Source organism: Trichomycterus rosablanca, chromosome 26 (assembly GCF_030014385.1).
Source record: "Trichomycterus rosablanca isolate fTriRos1 chromosome 26, fTriRos1.hap1, whole genome shotgun sequence".
NCBI lineage: Eukaryota > Metazoa > Chordata > Actinopteri > Siluriformes > Trichomycteridae > Trichomycterus > Trichomycterus rosablanca.
Genome location: NC_086013.1, coordinates 1,696,009 through 1,713,818, shown reverse-complemented (window position 1 = coordinate 1,713,818; position 17,810 = coordinate 1,696,009). Strand labels below are relative to the sequence as shown.

At 40.5% G+C, this 17,810-nt stretch overlaps 2 protein-coding genes across 2 annotated transcripts; both read left to right on the top strand.

The window, feature by feature from the left end:
- Positions 1 to 6,751: 6,751 nt before the first annotated feature.
- On the top strand, positions 6,752 to 9,175 carry epd (ependymin). Its single transcript, XM_062988387.1, has 6 exons — positions 6,752 to 6,861; positions 6,950 to 6,984; positions 7,408 to 7,536; positions 7,715 to 7,901; positions 8,120 to 8,204; positions 8,797 to 9,175. The coding sequence occupies exons 1-6, from the start codon at positions 6,783 to 6,785 to the stop codon at positions 8,918 to 8,920; spliced, it is 639 nt and encodes a 212-aa protein (XP_062844457.1). The 5' UTR covers positions 6,752 to 6,782; the 3' UTR covers positions 8,921 to 9,175.
- A 1,159-nt stretch (positions 9,176 to 10,334) lies between these two features.
- panx1b (pannexin 1b) lies at positions 10,335 to 14,025 on the top strand. The gene is made up of 7 exons (XM_062989164.1): positions 10,335 to 10,766; positions 12,231 to 12,358; positions 12,449 to 12,654; positions 12,831 to 13,036; positions 13,118 to 13,422; positions 13,564 to 13,735; positions 13,940 to 14,025. Exons 1-7 carry the CDS (start codon positions 10,586 to 10,588, stop codon positions 14,023 to 14,025), a joined length of 1,284 nt encoding a protein of 427 aa, XP_062845234.1. The 5' UTR covers positions 10,335 to 10,585.
- The last annotated feature ends 3,785 nt before the right edge of the window (positions 14,026 to 17,810 follow it).

Here is a 17,810-nt window from a genome sequence, read left to right as displayed (position 1 = left end):
CGTTGGCACGGGTTTCCTCCAGGTACTGCGGTTTCCTTTCGCCTTCCTGAGGGAGGGAATGAAAATGATTGATTGTTGCTTTGGACTGAACTGCTTTCTGCCTGGGGTATATGAACATAACAGCTTTCTCTGTGGTTCGGTACAGTCCCAGAGCCTCAGAAATCGATTGTCCACTTTTTTCACCTTGACAAAGAGACCACTGTTCCATACACACTGTACTTACGGACAGCTGATTTTGCAGATGATCATGTGACCTTAAGATTGTCAAAGCTTCCCAGCTTTTACTGTAATTTGAGGCTTGATGCTTATTATTATGGGTGCAATTAAACTAGCCCTGAGTATGGGCACAGAGAAGTCGAAAATTAAAATAATAAGGACATGTAAGAACCTTCTGAATGACCAAATGAAGATTTTTTTTTTGTCGGTGCATGTGTATTTTTAAATCAGCAGGTTTTGTTATGTGTTGTCACTAAATGATCAAAAGTATGTGGACACCTGACCATGAGCTGGTTAGAAAGTGGACGCCTGCCCCCCTTTTGCATCTATAACAGCCTCCACTGGAACAGCACTTAGATATTGTGAGGTCAGGCATGGACGCTCAATTTTCTAGGTCAAGTCCTATTTCCTTCTGAAATGGCTTGTGGTAGCTTAGCAGTTAAGGTACTGGACTAGAAATCAGAAGCTTGTCGGTTCAAGCCCCATCGTTGCCCCGGAGCAAGGCCTTATCCCTAATTATTGCAATCAGCCAAAATCAAAAACGATTAGAGCGCTCGGTAAATGCAGTAAATAAACTAACATTGAACGAGGAGACTTGGTTCACAGTCAACGTTCTGATTCATCCCAAAGCACCTCAAACGGGTTGAGATCAGGACTCAGCGCACCTCGCTGGTACAATCGTGTCATGCTAATTTGTCATATATATTATTTATATATACAGTCGATTTTATACTCATGTTATCAACAAGTGTGACTGAAAGATCTGAACTCAGAAATTAGGAGGGGATTACGAGTGGCGTCCACAAACTTTTCATCATTTCCTGCATGATACAAACTTAAAAGTTGGCCAGTTTATTATTTTTATTTTATTTATTTATTCATTGCTCGTCATTTTCGGTAAAAAAAGTGAAGAAATGTCCGGCGTCCAGGGAAAACACCCTGTTTTAGATTTTTACCGGAGATTCCTGACAAGTTTATCAAAATGATCCTGAGACTCTTTAATTCCTTTAAATTTTCTTTTCTTTTGCTTTTTGTTTTGTTGAGGGTGATCCCTCATCTGGCGTCAGCCCGAAACATATGCAATTACATATACATACATACATACATAATACATTTATATATAAATATATATATTAAAAAAATTTGCCCGTGCAGTCAGGCTGCAGTTACATCCGAGTTTTTATGCTGTTTAATATTAATCACTGATATTATTTACTGATATTGCTGTTGTAATGTTACTGAACTCTGAGTGATGTTATCAGCGCATGCTTTTCAAGGTTTCTGTTTCTTTTTTAGCGAGTTTTCAGGTTTCTCAATTCTTCACATCACCCACCACCCACGTCTGGTCACATCCGGTCTCTAAGTTAGTTTGTTTCATATAGCCTTGACATCATCGTCTCAGTCCTCATCAGCAGGAACTCGAGCAGAACTTACATTACACTGTAATCGTTTCTGTGTGAGTTCACTTGTTTTAGGTTAATCACTGTCCTCTCACCCAACTCAGCTTTAACTCTCAGGCAAAACCCTCGTGTTCGCTCCCGGATCACTTTGCTGTTTGTGTAGCATCTGTTACTTGGGTGCTAATTTAAATGTATTTTCTGTACATAACGATCTGTGATGTTTGCAGTGTAGCGTTACCCCGATGTCGCCCTGTTGTTATATACATTGTGTGTTTTTGCATGTTCACACTCTGATTGTACTTCTTCAAACACGACATGACAAAACACAAAAGGAAACTTAAGAAAAAAAACCCAACAATTTTATTACTTCACTACCAGCGACATCTGCAACCAAAAACTTCCTGTAATTTATTGTGAATCTGAACGTCTGTGTGGAGGAATTTTAGATCCATTCAGTTTTGCAGAACTGCTTCAGATTAAACTCGCTGCTGGTTCCTCTGGTTTGAGTTTCTTATTTCGGGTCTCTCGACCTCAACCGAGCCGCTTCAGATCGTCGTCCTGCTGCATAAACCCCCAACTCATAACTCAGCCTCAGCTTCTGCTTACAGACAGATGATTTTACATACTGTATGATTCTTTATATTCTCCTCTTTTTGAAGTGCTCACAGTAAGACAAAATTAAAATAAATAAGTAAATAATTATAAACTAATCCAAATAAATAGCTACTATATAAAAAATAATAAATACATAAATAAAATAATTATAAATAAATATGAATATATCAATAACTATTATATAAAATAATAATAAATAAATAATCATAAATAAAGATAAATAAAAAATTATTACAACATTTAAAATAAATAAATAAATAATTTTAAATTAATCCAAATAAATAAATAGCTACTACATAAAAAATCATCAATACATAATGAAAATAATTAAAAATATATATAAAAAAAAATCATTGAAAAAAACATGAAGATAAAAAATTATTATTATAATTAATTATTTTTTGTGATTTTTAAATGTGTAATAAATGAACTTCATCCTGAATTCAACATCGTGACTGATACTGTACAGCGGCGTCATAAGCAGTAGTACAGTAGTGTTGGTGGTTTCAGGAATCCTCACTATTACTCACTATCATCTTCTTCCTGGTATTTCCCTGACCGACTCTGTTGGACGGAGCAAACCGCCGTCACTTCTTGCCGGACGGAGGTGAAGGGTGCGTGGGCGAGGAGCGATTCCAGAATTGTAACACACACACACACTCACATGCGATACACTGAAGACTTCTGGTCTGCAGCGATGCATCGGTTCAGAAGCGCCGGCGTTTCCCCTGCACTCACTTTCTCTTCCTCTTTTTGTCTTGTTTTCACGAAACCGTAGATCCGATTCCTTCTCACTCATGGGCAGCGTGAGGCAAAATTTTGGTTTCTTGCTGCAACGTCAACTTTTCTTCGGCCTTCCCCTTCTTTCCTCGCGAGCTTTCCGCTTTTCTTTAAAGTCCTGAGTAATGAGAAACCATCTGCAGAGTCAGAGACTCGCGTCCAAAACTCTCATCTTCTGAAAAAAATCCGGCGACCAAAAATTTTCATAATGAGAGTGAGACGCGACGTTTCGGACACAAACCAGTCATTCAGTTCCATCCTGAGGAACCAAGAGCACAAAGTCACTGTGACTGAGGGCCGTGACTTCACGATAACACTTAATGGCTGAATTGGAAAGTCGACTGTGAGCCAGACATTTGTGTCCGGTATCAGTGCATGATTTCACTTTTCATGCTTTAATCCTGTGGAAAATCCTTCCAGAGCTGCAAGAGGGGGCAACAGCATCCCAGGACCCCCAACACTGACGACTCCTTGGCATCTGCCATCGTCCATACAGCTTCCAAGAAGGTACAGGTTCCTAAGATAGGATAAGATGAGACTATTGATCCTCTTAGTGAAATTAACTTGTTACAGCAGTACAACAGCAGGGTGGTAAAGAACAGAAAGGAAAAGACAACTGAGTAAAAAACCCAGAAGAATGAAAAAATCATAACATGCAGACTTAAGACCTTCTCAAGAAATCCTGGCCACCACTGATATTTCTCCTGTCCACCCTATCCAAATATTGTATCATGCAACTGGTTTAGCATGGCAGGTAACGGCTACTCAGCTCCTACATCCTTTCCATATGTTCTGTAATCTTTATACATTCTGGAAGTCCCACAGAGTTCTGTACTCAGTCCACTTATTTTCTCCATATACACCCGTATGTATACTTACGGCATTTAGCAGACGCTTTTGAGTGACTTTACCTGAATACAATGACTGAATACAGTTTGAGCAAATGAGGCACAAGGGCTTTGCTCAGGGGTCCAACAGTAGCTGCTAGGTATGAATCTAATCTAAATGATTAATTTTTATCCTGATTATTGCTGTTAATGCAGCAGAACACAGACGAGTGCACCACAAAGGGGCTGAAAGAGCAAAAGAAAAACTGCATGAATGATGAGTTTTATCTTTCTCAGAAATAAATAAGACTCGGTGTGGTTTGAGCTGAATTTCCGTTTTTGAAACTAAGAAAGCACTGAGGAAGTCGTGCATTGTTCAGATAATAGAGCTCGATGATATGAAATGACGTCCGACTGTAACAGTGCTCATAAACTGCATCTGCAAATTCTGGTAACATTTGGGGCAGATTTACCATAAAATATGAAAAAGGTCTGTCTGATTGGATATACATGTCATTCACTTAAAAGAACACCTGAAACCTCTTGGAAACAGATCGTCTGTATCTGAGAGAGGATGGCCTGAAGGGATTTCTCTGTGCTGCTGCAATTGCGGCCTCTGCTGGCTGGTGGAGGCGCTGCAAAGAGACGGTGAATACCGGAGAGCAGTGCGTGGCTCTGTACGTGATACTGATCCCTGTGTGAACCTGACAAGTGCAGGTGAAAAGAAGCAGTTAGCAACTGGCTATTAGATTTAAGTAGATTGGAAGAAAAAGAGAAAAAATGCAAGATAAGGAGAATTAATATGAGGAAAATCTGTAGTTGTATGAAAGTTTTAACTGCATTTAATCGAACTAAATTGATCCATGTGCACTATTTGTTTCTTTTCCCAGAAACTCAGCACAACCCCAGCTGTAAACAATCGCCCTACCTTTAAATCTCGCCTGTTCTTGGATACACCAGGAAGTGCTGGAGATCAATATTAATCAGCCTGTTCTTGGCCGCTCTTAAGTTCTCTGTAGGTGAGGAAAACAAAAATCCGACCCCAAGCAGCGAAGCCAAACAAACAGCAGCATTCAGCTGCGTCCAGAGTAACGGGGTCTCAACACAAACATGACGCAGCAGAAACGAAGAAAACGGGTCGTTTTATTGACTGTTCATCTGTGTTACACATTTACAGAATTATGGTCACCTGTATTCTAGGAAGAGTTACGACAAGATTTTGGAGTGTATCTGCTAGAATTCATGCCCATTTAGTTTAAGCGTTCAGGTTATGGTTCTACATCCAGCCTCGTCTTCAGTGGAACAGGAAAAGACCTTCCCTAAACTCCAAACCATTCCCAAAAAGTCACTTGTTCTCCTTATGGGGCTGCAAAATGCAACTTGGTCGAGTGATGGAGATTGACAATGGGCATATGTGAGAACTCACCACTTGTCTGAAGGTGTGGGTGCTAGTCTTTGGCATTTCTCTGCCAGCGTGGGATGGTGCAAGAGGCAAAAGAATTGTAATAGGGGATCAGAAATACCGAAAGAAGCTCGAATGAAACTCCTGAACTGAAGTGGTGTCCAGATACTTTTGGCCATAAAGTGATGTTTTTTGGTCTTAAAATTTACATACAGTGCATTTATATACATTTAGTTATATATTTAGTGGTGTAGAGAGTTTGAAAATGTAATTTAACTGAGTGGCATGGCCTAATGACTATATGGAACAGTGTTCTTATGTCAAAACAGGACTAAAATTTGCTGGATCTCTCTGGATGGTCAGATGAAATCAAGGGACACAAAATATACAAAAAATAGACACAATAAATGTATAAATAAATAGTAAATAAACAAGTCTGTCGTAAATTCGAAGCTGCTGGAACACGGGTGACACTGTCCACAGTTCAGCAAGCTTTTCATCACCATGGCTGCCATGCAAGAAAGGAAGAACGTAAGCCTGCCTGGGCTTTTCTTTGTCCGTCTGATCAGCAACAACCTTCAGGTGCCAATTTTGGATAAGGGACCTCTTTTATGCACAAAGCTCTTCTCAACCTTTTTTTTTGGCCAGTGACCCCATTCAATCTTCACCATGGACCCCACTTCTCACCCCATGGGCTTCATCCAATAAAGTTCAATATTAGCCAATATATATTTTGTGCAATTAAACAGTTTTATTTACTGTTAGTGTTTGTACAGCATCTGGGCAAAAGTATCTGGACACTTTACCATGAGTGTGTTGGATAATCCATTCCAAATCATGCATGCTCAGAAGATTGGTTGTAGACGGACCAGAGAGCGACTCCTACTGTCAGGAGGCGGCAGCACGAGTGGTGGAGGAATACACAGGGAGTAGGGCGGTCCCGCTTGTCCAGCATGGGTGTTGTGTAGCCTGCAGACATCGTCAGTGTGCAAAATGCAATGGACTGCCTCACATACCTGTATTCTACAGGTGTATGTAAACTTTTGACTTCAAATGTAGCTAGTATGATGTTCAGTTTTTATTATTATTATTATTTTACGATCAGATCTTCGACAGAATTCACACAGTCGTATTTCAGTGAAGCCTCGCAAATTTAACTCTTGGAAAAAGTACCGTGAAGCCAAACTCTCTCCAGTGCTGACCGGGCTTTTGTTTTCACACCTGCCCCATTTTGGGTTTCTTTGGGTTACCGAGTATTTTCTCTCAGTGAGACTTGGCAGCGAACATGGCCTCATGCGAACCGAGGTCCCGCTGCCTCAGTGTCAGAGGAGTGCTCATGGGAGGCCAAACAAGTTTGTTTGAATAAAGCATGTTTTTCCAGTTATGGTCATTCTTACCAATCACCAACTGCTTGCCTGGTTGCAGAACCGACAGGTGATTGTGCAACGTCCAAGAAGGGGCCGGCAGAAAGAGACGGGCTCCCTGTATAAATAAGAGCGTTTGCTGGGTTTGGACCTTAGGCAAATCTGACTGAGAGAAAAGATGCATGCCTTCCAGCTCTTCTGCCTTGTTTTCTGGTGCCTCTGCGCGGTGGCCTGGGCTTCCAACCGGGAACCTTGCCGTAAGTAATGCTCCTCCACACGTTCATATTCACAATTTGCTAAATGTTCTAGTGTTGCGCTAATCTAATGCTACAAATCTCTTCCCAGGATCACCGTCTAAAGTCAGCGGCATGCTTCATGTGGTACGTAGACCAACATCCTATCACACCAGCACATTTTAGCTCCTACAAAGATTCAGGCTTGGGTTGAGTTGGGTTGGCATCCCAAGGCAGGAATACATGCAGGACTGTGTGCAGTGCCAGTCTATTGCAGGGCAACATTTATTTATTTGATTACAACTAAGGGCAATTTAGAGCAGCCGATCCACCTTTCTGCATGTTTTTGGGAGTTGGTGGAAACAGGAGTACACCCACCCCAAGGAAGAACCTTGGTCTCCAGGATCCCGTGTTGCTGCACCCCCTCCACCAGCAGCCTGCACATACTCTAATGCTTGTTTGAATTTTGAATGAAATCATGTTGTACTTATTATATTATATATTTTATTATTTATTTGGTGTTTATCAGCTGAAGAGTGAACATTAAACCCCAAGTCTTTTTTTTAACAGAGTTCCACCAAGGATGACACTGTCGTCTGGGGGGATTTCAACTATGATTCCACTCACAAGAAGCTTCGGTTTGTTGAGGAGAGCAGCCATTCGAACAAAAGCATCGATGTGCTCATACACTTTGGAGAGGTAATCATAAGACTATTTTCTCAGACAGTGGCTCTTTTTCTTAAATTAGGCCATTTTAATGTTGGCCGATTGGTAATATTATCTAAATAATGTTCATCTATTTAGTAATCATAGGCTTTATTTGTCAGTTTTTCAAACTCACAGCATTGAACTGAACATTCTGTCCGTCTGTGTCCAGGGCGTGATGTACGAGTTGGACACCAAGAACGAAAGCTGTAAGAAGCAGTCGCTGAAGTCCCACGAGCACCCGATCGAGCTCCCGGGCGACGTGACTCACGTGAAGGAGGTGTACTTGGGCAGTACAGAAAAGTCCGAACAGGGTCTTCGGCTGCGCATGTGGACCGGGAAAGTGGTCGAACATCACGGTCAGTATCTGTACCCTACACTTCCATTCACACGCTCACTCTTCCAGCTTCTGTTGTATAAAGATGCTTTTACCATGTTAAGAACTACATGCCACAGCCCCACGGAACACCTGTGGATGAGTTGGAACATCGATTGCGAGTTGAAGATTAAAATAAATTAACAGCAATGTTAATAAATTGTGGAATTCACACTATTTTTATACGTCTTTGGATTGCAGCCCACTACACGTTCATGACTACTTCCTGTGGATGCCTGACTGTTTCCTGTGCCTACCACAGTGAGAAGAATGACCTGATCTTCAGGTGAGAAATTAAATCTGAAGTCATATTTACTTTAATACTTATATATATTTAAGATTGTATTATTATTTAATATTATTTAAAATAAGAAAATGATGTGTCTGAAATGTGTCCAAAAGGATTTTAATAACCCAAATCTAGAGCTGATTGGCTGGGAGGAGTAGAATTTCTTTTCTCCTCTATAAAATAATACAGTCTAAGTGATAATAAGCACTTTTGGATCAACTGTGCATATATGGAGCCTTGAGTAGGAGGCGATTTCCCATTTGGCCATGTTCAAATGTGTCCATTAAGTGCCCAGACAGGCTGGTGCCACCGCTGAGACGCGAGACTCACATTTATATAAATATCATTTAGAATTTGTGCAGAATTTTGCATCCAAAAACCTGATTTGACCACACCTTAAAGCAAGAGTAAATCCAGGAGAAATGTGTCGTCTGCTTAACAAAGAAAGTTGGACACCATGTTGGGTTGTTATTTAAATCTACTCTTAGTCTGTGCACCTACATACAGTTAAAAATACTTATGTGGGTTATAAAGACTGAAGCTTCACCAGTGAAACATTCTTAAATAATCGTGATTTGTTCCTCCACAGTTTCTTTAATGTGGAGACAGAAGTGGAAGACCCACAAGTCTTCAGTCCTCCAGACTACTGCGATAATGTGTCACTGGAGAAAGTGTCGGATGATCACAGCTTTTTTGACCTGTTCCATGACTGAAGAGAATAAAACCACACAAACCAACAAACAGAGCATGGTGGCGTGACGGCATGACCCGAATAAAAGAATCTTCATTGTTTCACTGTATCCACTTATCATCTTCTTTATGAGTAAATCTGACTGTCTGTAGTTCTGTCTCTCTTTCATAATCATGTTTTTATTTTGCTCTGAGTAACAGAGCTGGTTTGTCCTTCTGATGCTGTTAATCTTTTTCTCTTTATAAAGTCAATAAATGCTGAATAATTCATACTGAAACGTTGCTGCCAGCTTTTAAAACACATTAACCCGGCGCTTCTGATCTCGTGTGGATTTCGTTTCAAATGGGTTTTGACCACAAATGGATCTGAACATGTCAGACATGTTTGGTGTGCACAGTTATGGTTATGGTATGGCTGCACATGAGCTAATATAATCACAAACTGAAAGCTGTAAACTTAAATAAAATACTTTTACAAATGACACTAGGTGGCTAATTTAGCTTTATCATTTAATAGACAAGCAAAATTGCTGTAACGTTGGAATAAAAGAATAAACGAAAGATCAGGGTGTAAATTCAAGTCTCATGGTGCTAGCCATTATCGCTAACATGATTACGTCTGGGGGAAAGTCTTCGCAAAAGCTGACTATTGTTTGCGCCGAAACCAGGCGCAACTTGCAGTACAGTTCAAATATGACAGGGACGCAGCCCGTATAAACAATAATGAACCAGTTGAGCAGCTGGACTCAGCTGGACAGACACCAGTTCATTCTAGGTAACATCCCAAATGCAGTGCACATACCTCAGCTTCATCATTACTACATCAGGGAGTTTCAGTATAACAGGGAATGCACTAAGGGGAAAAAAGCTTGCAATTCATTATCATTATATGCAAAATTGATAAAACCATCTCAAATATGATGCAAATGATCTGACAGTGTGGTCCAGCCCAATGCACTACGTGGAATTAATGATTGGGTTTCCACTGAATTACATACTAATGTTAATTCACTCATATTAATTAACATTTTCTTTTGGTTCCTTTTAATTTTTGTATATAAGATTGTAGAATTTTATATACCACAAGCCGTAGCCTAGTGGTTAAGGTACTGGACTCGTAATCAGAAGGTCACTGGTTCAAGCCCCACTACTGCCAGGTTGCTGCTGTTGGGTCCTTGAGCGAGGCCCTTAACCCTCAATTGCTCAGACTGTATACTGTAACTCTAATGTAAGTCGCTTTGGATAAAGGCGTCTGCTAAATGCCGTAAATGTAAATGAATTAATACTTAAATGTTTTACTTTGGGTTCCTGTTCAGAAAGCATATTTTTTAAAACTGAATTAATTCCTGTTTATATGTTTTTTATTTCTTTCTTTAAAGTATTTTAATGCATTATTATTATTATTATTATTATTATTATTAATAATATTTATATTGTATTTGAGTTATTAACTACATTGTTTATCTATTTTTCTTTCCACCCAGTCAATTCCCTTGGTCTCATTCCCATGCACAACATGCAGTAGTCTGACAGTAGGGCAGTGCAGGATGCAGACTGTGCTGAGTAATGATGTAGTACAATGGTACAGTAGTACAGTGGTCCAGTAGTACAGTAGTACAGTAGTACATGGGCTCTGTGGTCCAGCAGGACAGTACTTTGGGGTTTGGGATGCTCGATGATCAGTAAACATGGCGATAGCTCACGTTGCTACAGAATATGTGTTTTCGGACTTCTTGTTGAAGGAATCCGGTGAAGGGAAATATAAAGGGGTGCGACTGGAGCTGGCAGCGGATAAACTGGTGACTGTGGTCGCGGTGGGATTACCACTTCTGCTCATTTCTCTGGCTTTTGCTCAGGAAGTGTCTGTGGGTGAGTGGATGGATGGATGGATGGATGGATGGTATTGTGTTATGTTTCAGTTCTGACTGACTGGATGTTGTTATGCATGACAGAGCACTTTGTAACGTTATGGCTCAAATAAGACAGAAAACATTGTTTAATGTATACATTTACGTGTAAATATCTTATAGTTCTATTCGAATATTTACAAACAAGCCCCATACTAAACAATGCAGTGATTCCTTTATGGGACCTTGGCGTACTTACACTCCTTCATTGTTCGTCATTCTTTAAACGGGAATTTAAGCTTATATGACTTATACATTTGTATTATATCTTACATAATGCTTTGTACTATTATTATAAATTGACGTGTGTGATCATTTAAGTAAAATTAAGTAAAATCAATCAGTAAGTCGCTGCTTGATCTCGTTTTCCAAACAATAGAGCCGTAACGGGATACCATGCGCGCCCCCGCGTCCCATTCAGTCAGCAGCAACAGGGTCGATGTGCGCGTTCACGATTGTAAACACACGTTCCTGTGGTAAATTTTATATCGTGACATTTTTAAAACTTTGAAATATTAAAAGATGTTAATGAAATAATTTTAAACGAACATGCTCGATTTGGTTCAAAATATGTAAAAAAAAAAAAACTGCTGATTATCGAGTTCAGGTTTTGAGCCACACCCATTGCTAACAGTTGTATATAATCAGTAATAAACTATTGAATTAATTAAATCATATTAAAGAATCACGTTGCAGCACAAAATGCTTTGGCTGTGTCTACATATTTTTGAATCATGTTGTGGGTGCATTCATTGTGAATACATTTCTAAGCTGAACCTGGCAAAATGTTTTAACTGTTAGCATGGGAGTAGCTGTTTTAGTATAGCCATTCCCATACTTTGAATCTCTGTTTTCTAGGTCACCTCACATGTATACCTCAGCAGAACAGTCCCTAAATACACTGATCAGCTTCCAAAAAGTGAAATATATGTGGAAAAATGCATCCTTTTTATTTAATCAATAGTAATTTACAGTGGTGCCTATATTCAGGTGCCCGAATTGCAAAGGAAGCAGAAAGGTCAACGTTTGTGAAGTAAATGTCATGCTTTTCTTTATTCCTCTCAGAAATAAAGAACTTCTTCTGTACGGACAGCAACAGAAATGCATTAACAATGGTCACTGATTGATGTTTTGTCTGTAAACGGTTGTAGCAGCCACTATAACTCTTCCACACCCTGACAAACTGCTGCATTTATTTTACTAGATTCATATGTCTACGTATGTCAATGTTCACCAGTTGAAAAATATATATAAGAATATGATATATGCCTCATCTTGTAAACTTATCAATCCTCTAGATTCTCAAGTTTCCCACTTGTATACACACCTTTAAGACCGAGGCCGCTGAGCACAGAATGACCGGACAAAAGTTTAACAGTAAACATAATGCAAATCAAAACGATCATCATCACCTTTTTGCTTTAAGGCTCCCAGATAAGCTGTTTTCCACCAAACAACTTCACCCTGCGCCAGGCCGCGTATGTGGACTCATTCTGCTGGGTAGCTGCCGGAAGCCAAAAATCCGAGGATGGATCCCCCCTGTGGTTACATAAGGTGATTCAGCATCACATCAGAGCAAAATGTACTGCGGGGTAAAACATGTAGTAAACATTAAAACACCAATATTTCAATATTTCTCGCTAGTTCTTTCCCTACATCTTCCTGTTGCTGGCTGTCATCGTGTACATGCCCGCTCTCTTCTGGCGCTTCGCGGCCGCTCCTCAGCTCTCCTCGGACCTCAGTTTCATCATGGAGGAGCTGGACCGCTGCTACAATCGCGCCATCCGCCACGCCAAGAGCCTGGCAACAAGCAAACCTGAGAACAAGGACTCCCCTGAGGACCCTCTCAGGTACTGACGAGTACATTTCAAACTTCTCAGTGAGGCATGGCTAAAATAGTTAAAAGCAGATCATCTCTAGATAATCTAGTGCTAATCAGGTTCACATGGTGGGTCAAACCTTTCTGGGAACTATTGAATTACTCTAAAGCAATGCTATTAATCCCAAGTCACATTCTGTGTGTTAGTGGTCTAGAGATGACGGAGGGCTGCTTTAAGCTTCCTCTAGTAGAGCAGTATCTGAGGACCAAGTGTGGGAAACGGCCACTGGCGTGGAAGTACCTGATCTGTCGGACCCTCACTCTGGTCACTTTGCTTCTGGACTGCCTGTACCTAGCCTACTACGTCTGGCTGGCATCACCCAGTGACCAGTTTCCCTGTAACATAAACACAGGTGAGTCCACACTGTACTGGGATTATTCCACCCTTACTGCATGACGAGTGTGCACTAATGCCAGTGTGTATGTACACTCAGGTGTCCTGAATGAGAGTGGTTTTCCTCCAGTGGCATGTAAGCTGGTAGCTGTGAGTGTATTCCGCCTGCTGAGCTGCATTAACCTGGCCGTTTACCTGCTGCTCATTCCTGCCGTCATTAATTCCGCCATATTGCCTAACCGACAGGGGCTGCAAGATTCCCTGTTTCGCCCCTACAGGCTTCTGCCCGCCTTCAGCCACGCTCAGGGACTGAACACCAACTTCTGTCGATACGACGACCTCAGTATCTACCTGCTCTTCCTGGAGGAGAATCTAAGCGAGCTGAAGAGCTATAAGTGCCTGCAGGTCTGTGTTTGAGTGGCATTATATCAAAAAGAGTGCCGTCAGGTCTTTTTAATGGATCTTTGGTGTGTATGATGAGAGGTGTGTATTGGTTTGGTTTTCTTATATAACTGCTCATAAATTATGGCTTTATTACGTTTACAGGTATTAGAGCTACTAACAGAGGGCGAGAGTGAAAACCTTGACACTATGTGCCTCCTGAGGAGTCTTGGACAAGCTAGGGACGATTTGGTGGACCGGAAGGTGGCAGCCATAGTAGTTAGCAACAGCCAGACAGATCTTGTAAAGGAAGAAGCGGAGTCTGATAAACTCAAGGGTAAGTGTGAAATACAACTGGTCCTATAGTTACAGGGACGTGATACTTTGAGAAAGAGCCATTTATTATAGTTTTTTTCATTGTAGATTAGGTTGGCATTATTGCCAAAGATGCCATTATATATTAGCATAGGTCAAACAGAATAATGCAGAACACTGACTGTATGAAGGTGGAGGAACTTAACTTCTGTTTTGTTTCCTCTAGATGTCTCCACTGTTCTGATTCAGGATGGAGCTCAGAAAGGACCCGGCTTCGACTTTGTGAAGGACGTGAGACAAAGAGCTGTCTGAATTCTGTCTTCTCCTGTAGTCCATGCATTTGTGTAAAGAGTCTGAGAAGGACAGAACAAAAACACGTATTTTTATTTTGTTGTTATGATGTACGTATGTGCATGTGCGCTGATCCATATGGATTTTTAAGATTTTTATGTGCATTGTTCATTCAAGAACGCATTTCAAAGATGAAACTGTGGGCTTCTGTAAGTCTGCACAATGTATTGCATGTATTTATTCCATATGGTGGTGTAAGGGTCCGCATGGCTGCATGTACCTGGTTTTTAGCGCGTGTACATGCTGCGAGCGACAATCTAACACTACTAACTTATCTTGGGTTTTGATGTAAAGCTAAATCTGCCTTTCATCTCGTAAACATTTATGCTGAATATTAAGACTAGATATAATCCAAGCAAGTGAGGATCAAGAGCTTGCAGGAGTGAACTAGGTGGGGTTTGAACAGTTTGCTGTTTTATGGTGCGTCAGTTTTTCTCAGGGTTAAACATGATCACACCCATTTTTTACAACACCCGTCCCTTGATTTAGCATCACCAGTTTTTTTAACGGTATTTTTTTAATGTGTAAATTATGAAGCTCAAAATGAAGTTTATGATGAAGCTGATGAACCATGAGGTTCTTAATAATGCTGAGCATTTACTTCATCACATGAATGGAAAATAATATATATATTTTTATTAGTAATTGTAGAAGTTGTTTTAATTGTTGGATTTTTTTTTACTTTTACTTGAGTCAATTTTTAAGCTTATATTTCCTAGTAGCCTAGTGGTTGGAGCTTTTGGCTATCAATCAAAAGTTTGGTGGTTTGAATCTCAGCTTTGGCCTGCTATTATATTAAACCACCCATAGCACCGCTGAGATTCCAACCTTGGATCCCAACAATAGTGGATTCGTGTAATTTACCGCCGCACCGGCTGAGCGCCTTTAAGAACATACATGCACTAACTAACTCAATGACAGCTTTAAAAATCCAGGTCTTGTCCTATGCTGTTTATATGATTACTTGAACTATCAGGTTACCGTCGTGAATAATAATGAGATAATCAGACTATTAGATGATCAGTTTGCATGTGAGACTGTAGAACTTGCTGTAATTGCTTTACTGTGAGGGCTGACTGTATATAATCCTGTATATAGTCCTGTGTGTAGACGTTACATGTACTATAATGTAACACGACTGTATACGATCATTACTGTTCTGTTAACAAATGAAAAAAGAAATAATAAAAAAGGATTGAGTGAAATGTTATTCATTTATTTGTCAATCTAACAATATAAATTCTTATTTTGGGGATTTTCATTGTTTTAAAATACTATTATATATGCAATCTTAATTGCATATATCCATTACCCAACATCCATTACTAACAGTTGTATAAAATCATGTGCTAACAGCCTGGGCAAAGGTTGTTTATGGTCGACCAGGAAAAGCTACCAGTGCAAAGTCCATTAAGACCTGGTTTGGCTGGTTTGATGTGAAGGAACTCCAATGGCCTGAACAAAACCCTGACCACTACCACACTGGTCATTCATGGGATGAATTGGAATGCAAAGTGAGAGCCAGGCCATCAGCGCCTGGCCTAACAGAAGCTGTTATATATATATATATACAGTGTATCACAAAAGTGAGTACACCCCTCACATTTCTGCAGATATTTAAGTATATCTTTTCATGGGACAACACTGACAAAATGACACTTTGACACAATGAAAAGTAGTCTGTGTGCAGCTTATATAACAGTGTAAATTTATTCTTCCCTCAAAATAACTCAATATACAGCCATTAATGTCTAAACCACCGGCAACAAAAGTGAGTACACCCCTTAGTGAAAGTTCCTAAAGTGTCAATATTTTGTGTGGCCACCATTATTTCCCAGAACTGCCTTAACTCTCCTGGGCATGGAGTTTACCAGAGCTTCACAGGTTGCCACTGGAATGCTTTTCCACTCCTCCATGACGACATCACGGAGCTGGCGGATATTCGAGACTTTGTGCTCCTCCACCTTCCGCTTGAGGATGCCCCAAATATGTTCTATTGGGTTTAGGTCTGGAGACATGCTTGGCCAGTCCATCACCTTTACCCTCAGCCTCTTCAATAAAGCAGTGGTCGTCTTAGAGGTGTGTTTGGGGTCATTATCATGCTGGAACACTGCCCTGCGACCTAGTTTCCGGAGGGAGGGGATCATGCTCTGCTTCAGTATTTCACAGTACATATTGGAGTTCATGTGTCCCTCAATGAAATGTAACTCCCCAACACCTGCTGCACTCATGCAGCCCCAGACCATGGCATTCCCACCACCATGCTTGACTGTAGGCATGACACACTTATCTTTGTACTCCTCACCTGATTGCCGCCACACATGCTTGAGACCATCTGAACCAAACAAATTAATCTTGGTCTCATCAGACCATAGGACATGGTTCCAGTAATCCATGTCCTTTGTTGACATGTCTTCAGCAAACTGTTTGCGGGCTTTCTTGTGTAGAGACCTCAGAAGAGGCTTCCTTCTGGGGTGACAGCCATGCAGACCAATTTGATGTAGTGTGCGGCGTATGGTCTGAGCACTGACAGGCTGACCCCCCACCTTTTCAATCTCTGCAGCAATGCTGACAGCACTCCTGCGCCTATCTTTCAGAGACACCAGTTGGATGTGACGCTGAGCACGTGCACTCAGCTTCTTTGGACGACCAACGCGAGGTCTGTTCTGAGTGGACCCTGCTCTTTTAAAACGCTGGATGATCTTGGCCACTGTGCTGCAGCTCAGTTTCAGGGTGTTGGCAATCTTCTTGTAGCCTTGGCCATCTTCATGTAGCGCAACAATTCGTCTTTTAAGATCCTCAGAGAGTTCTTTGCCATGAGGTGTCATGTTGGAACTTTCAGTGACCAGTATGAGAGAGTGTGAGAGCTGTACTACACACCTGCTCCCTATGCACACCTGAGACCTAGTAACACTAACAAATCACATGACATTTTGGAGGGAAAATGACAAGCAGTGCTCAATTTGGACATTGAGGGGTGTAGTCTCTTAGGGGTGTACTCACTTTTGTTGCCGGTGGTTTAGACATTAATGGCTGTATATTGAGTTATTTTGAGGGAAGAATAAATTTACACTGTTATATAAGCTGCACACAGACTACTTTTCATTGTGTCAAAGTGTCATTTTGTCAGTGTTGTCCCATGAAAAGATATACTTAAATATCTGCAGAAATGTGAGGGGTGTACTCACTTTTGTGATACACTGTATATATATATATAATATATATATATTTATTTTACATTTATTTTATTTTGTTGTTATTTTATAATATTATATTATATAATATGTTATATTATATTTTGTTGTTTTCCAAAAAAAGGGCAAATAGGATACAACATGTACTGTACTATATGCCCTTTTTTGGAAAACAACAAAATTTAAACTATAAACTTGTCAGTGCGCTCTCAGTGCTTTTCCTAAGCCCGGTTAAAATGCGTCCCCTAGGCCATCCGGTGTAAAACTGTGCCAGGTCAGGTACGCATCCGGGATGATCAGCTGTGGCGACACCTAAATACGGGAGCAGCTTGTTAGATTTTGCTGGTCCTTTCTGTTACATCTTTTTTGGGGGTTGTGGCAGAACCTACTCTTGTTCCCGTGGGCTTCCTCTTGAGGGTCTAAATTCTTTTGTGCTAAATTATACTACATGTGGAGCACATCATCACATCTGGTATCTGGCCTGTTTGTTGGAAAACATTTCTGAACATTGTGAATTCTAGAGTAAATAAATGTAAAACATGATACAGTAAT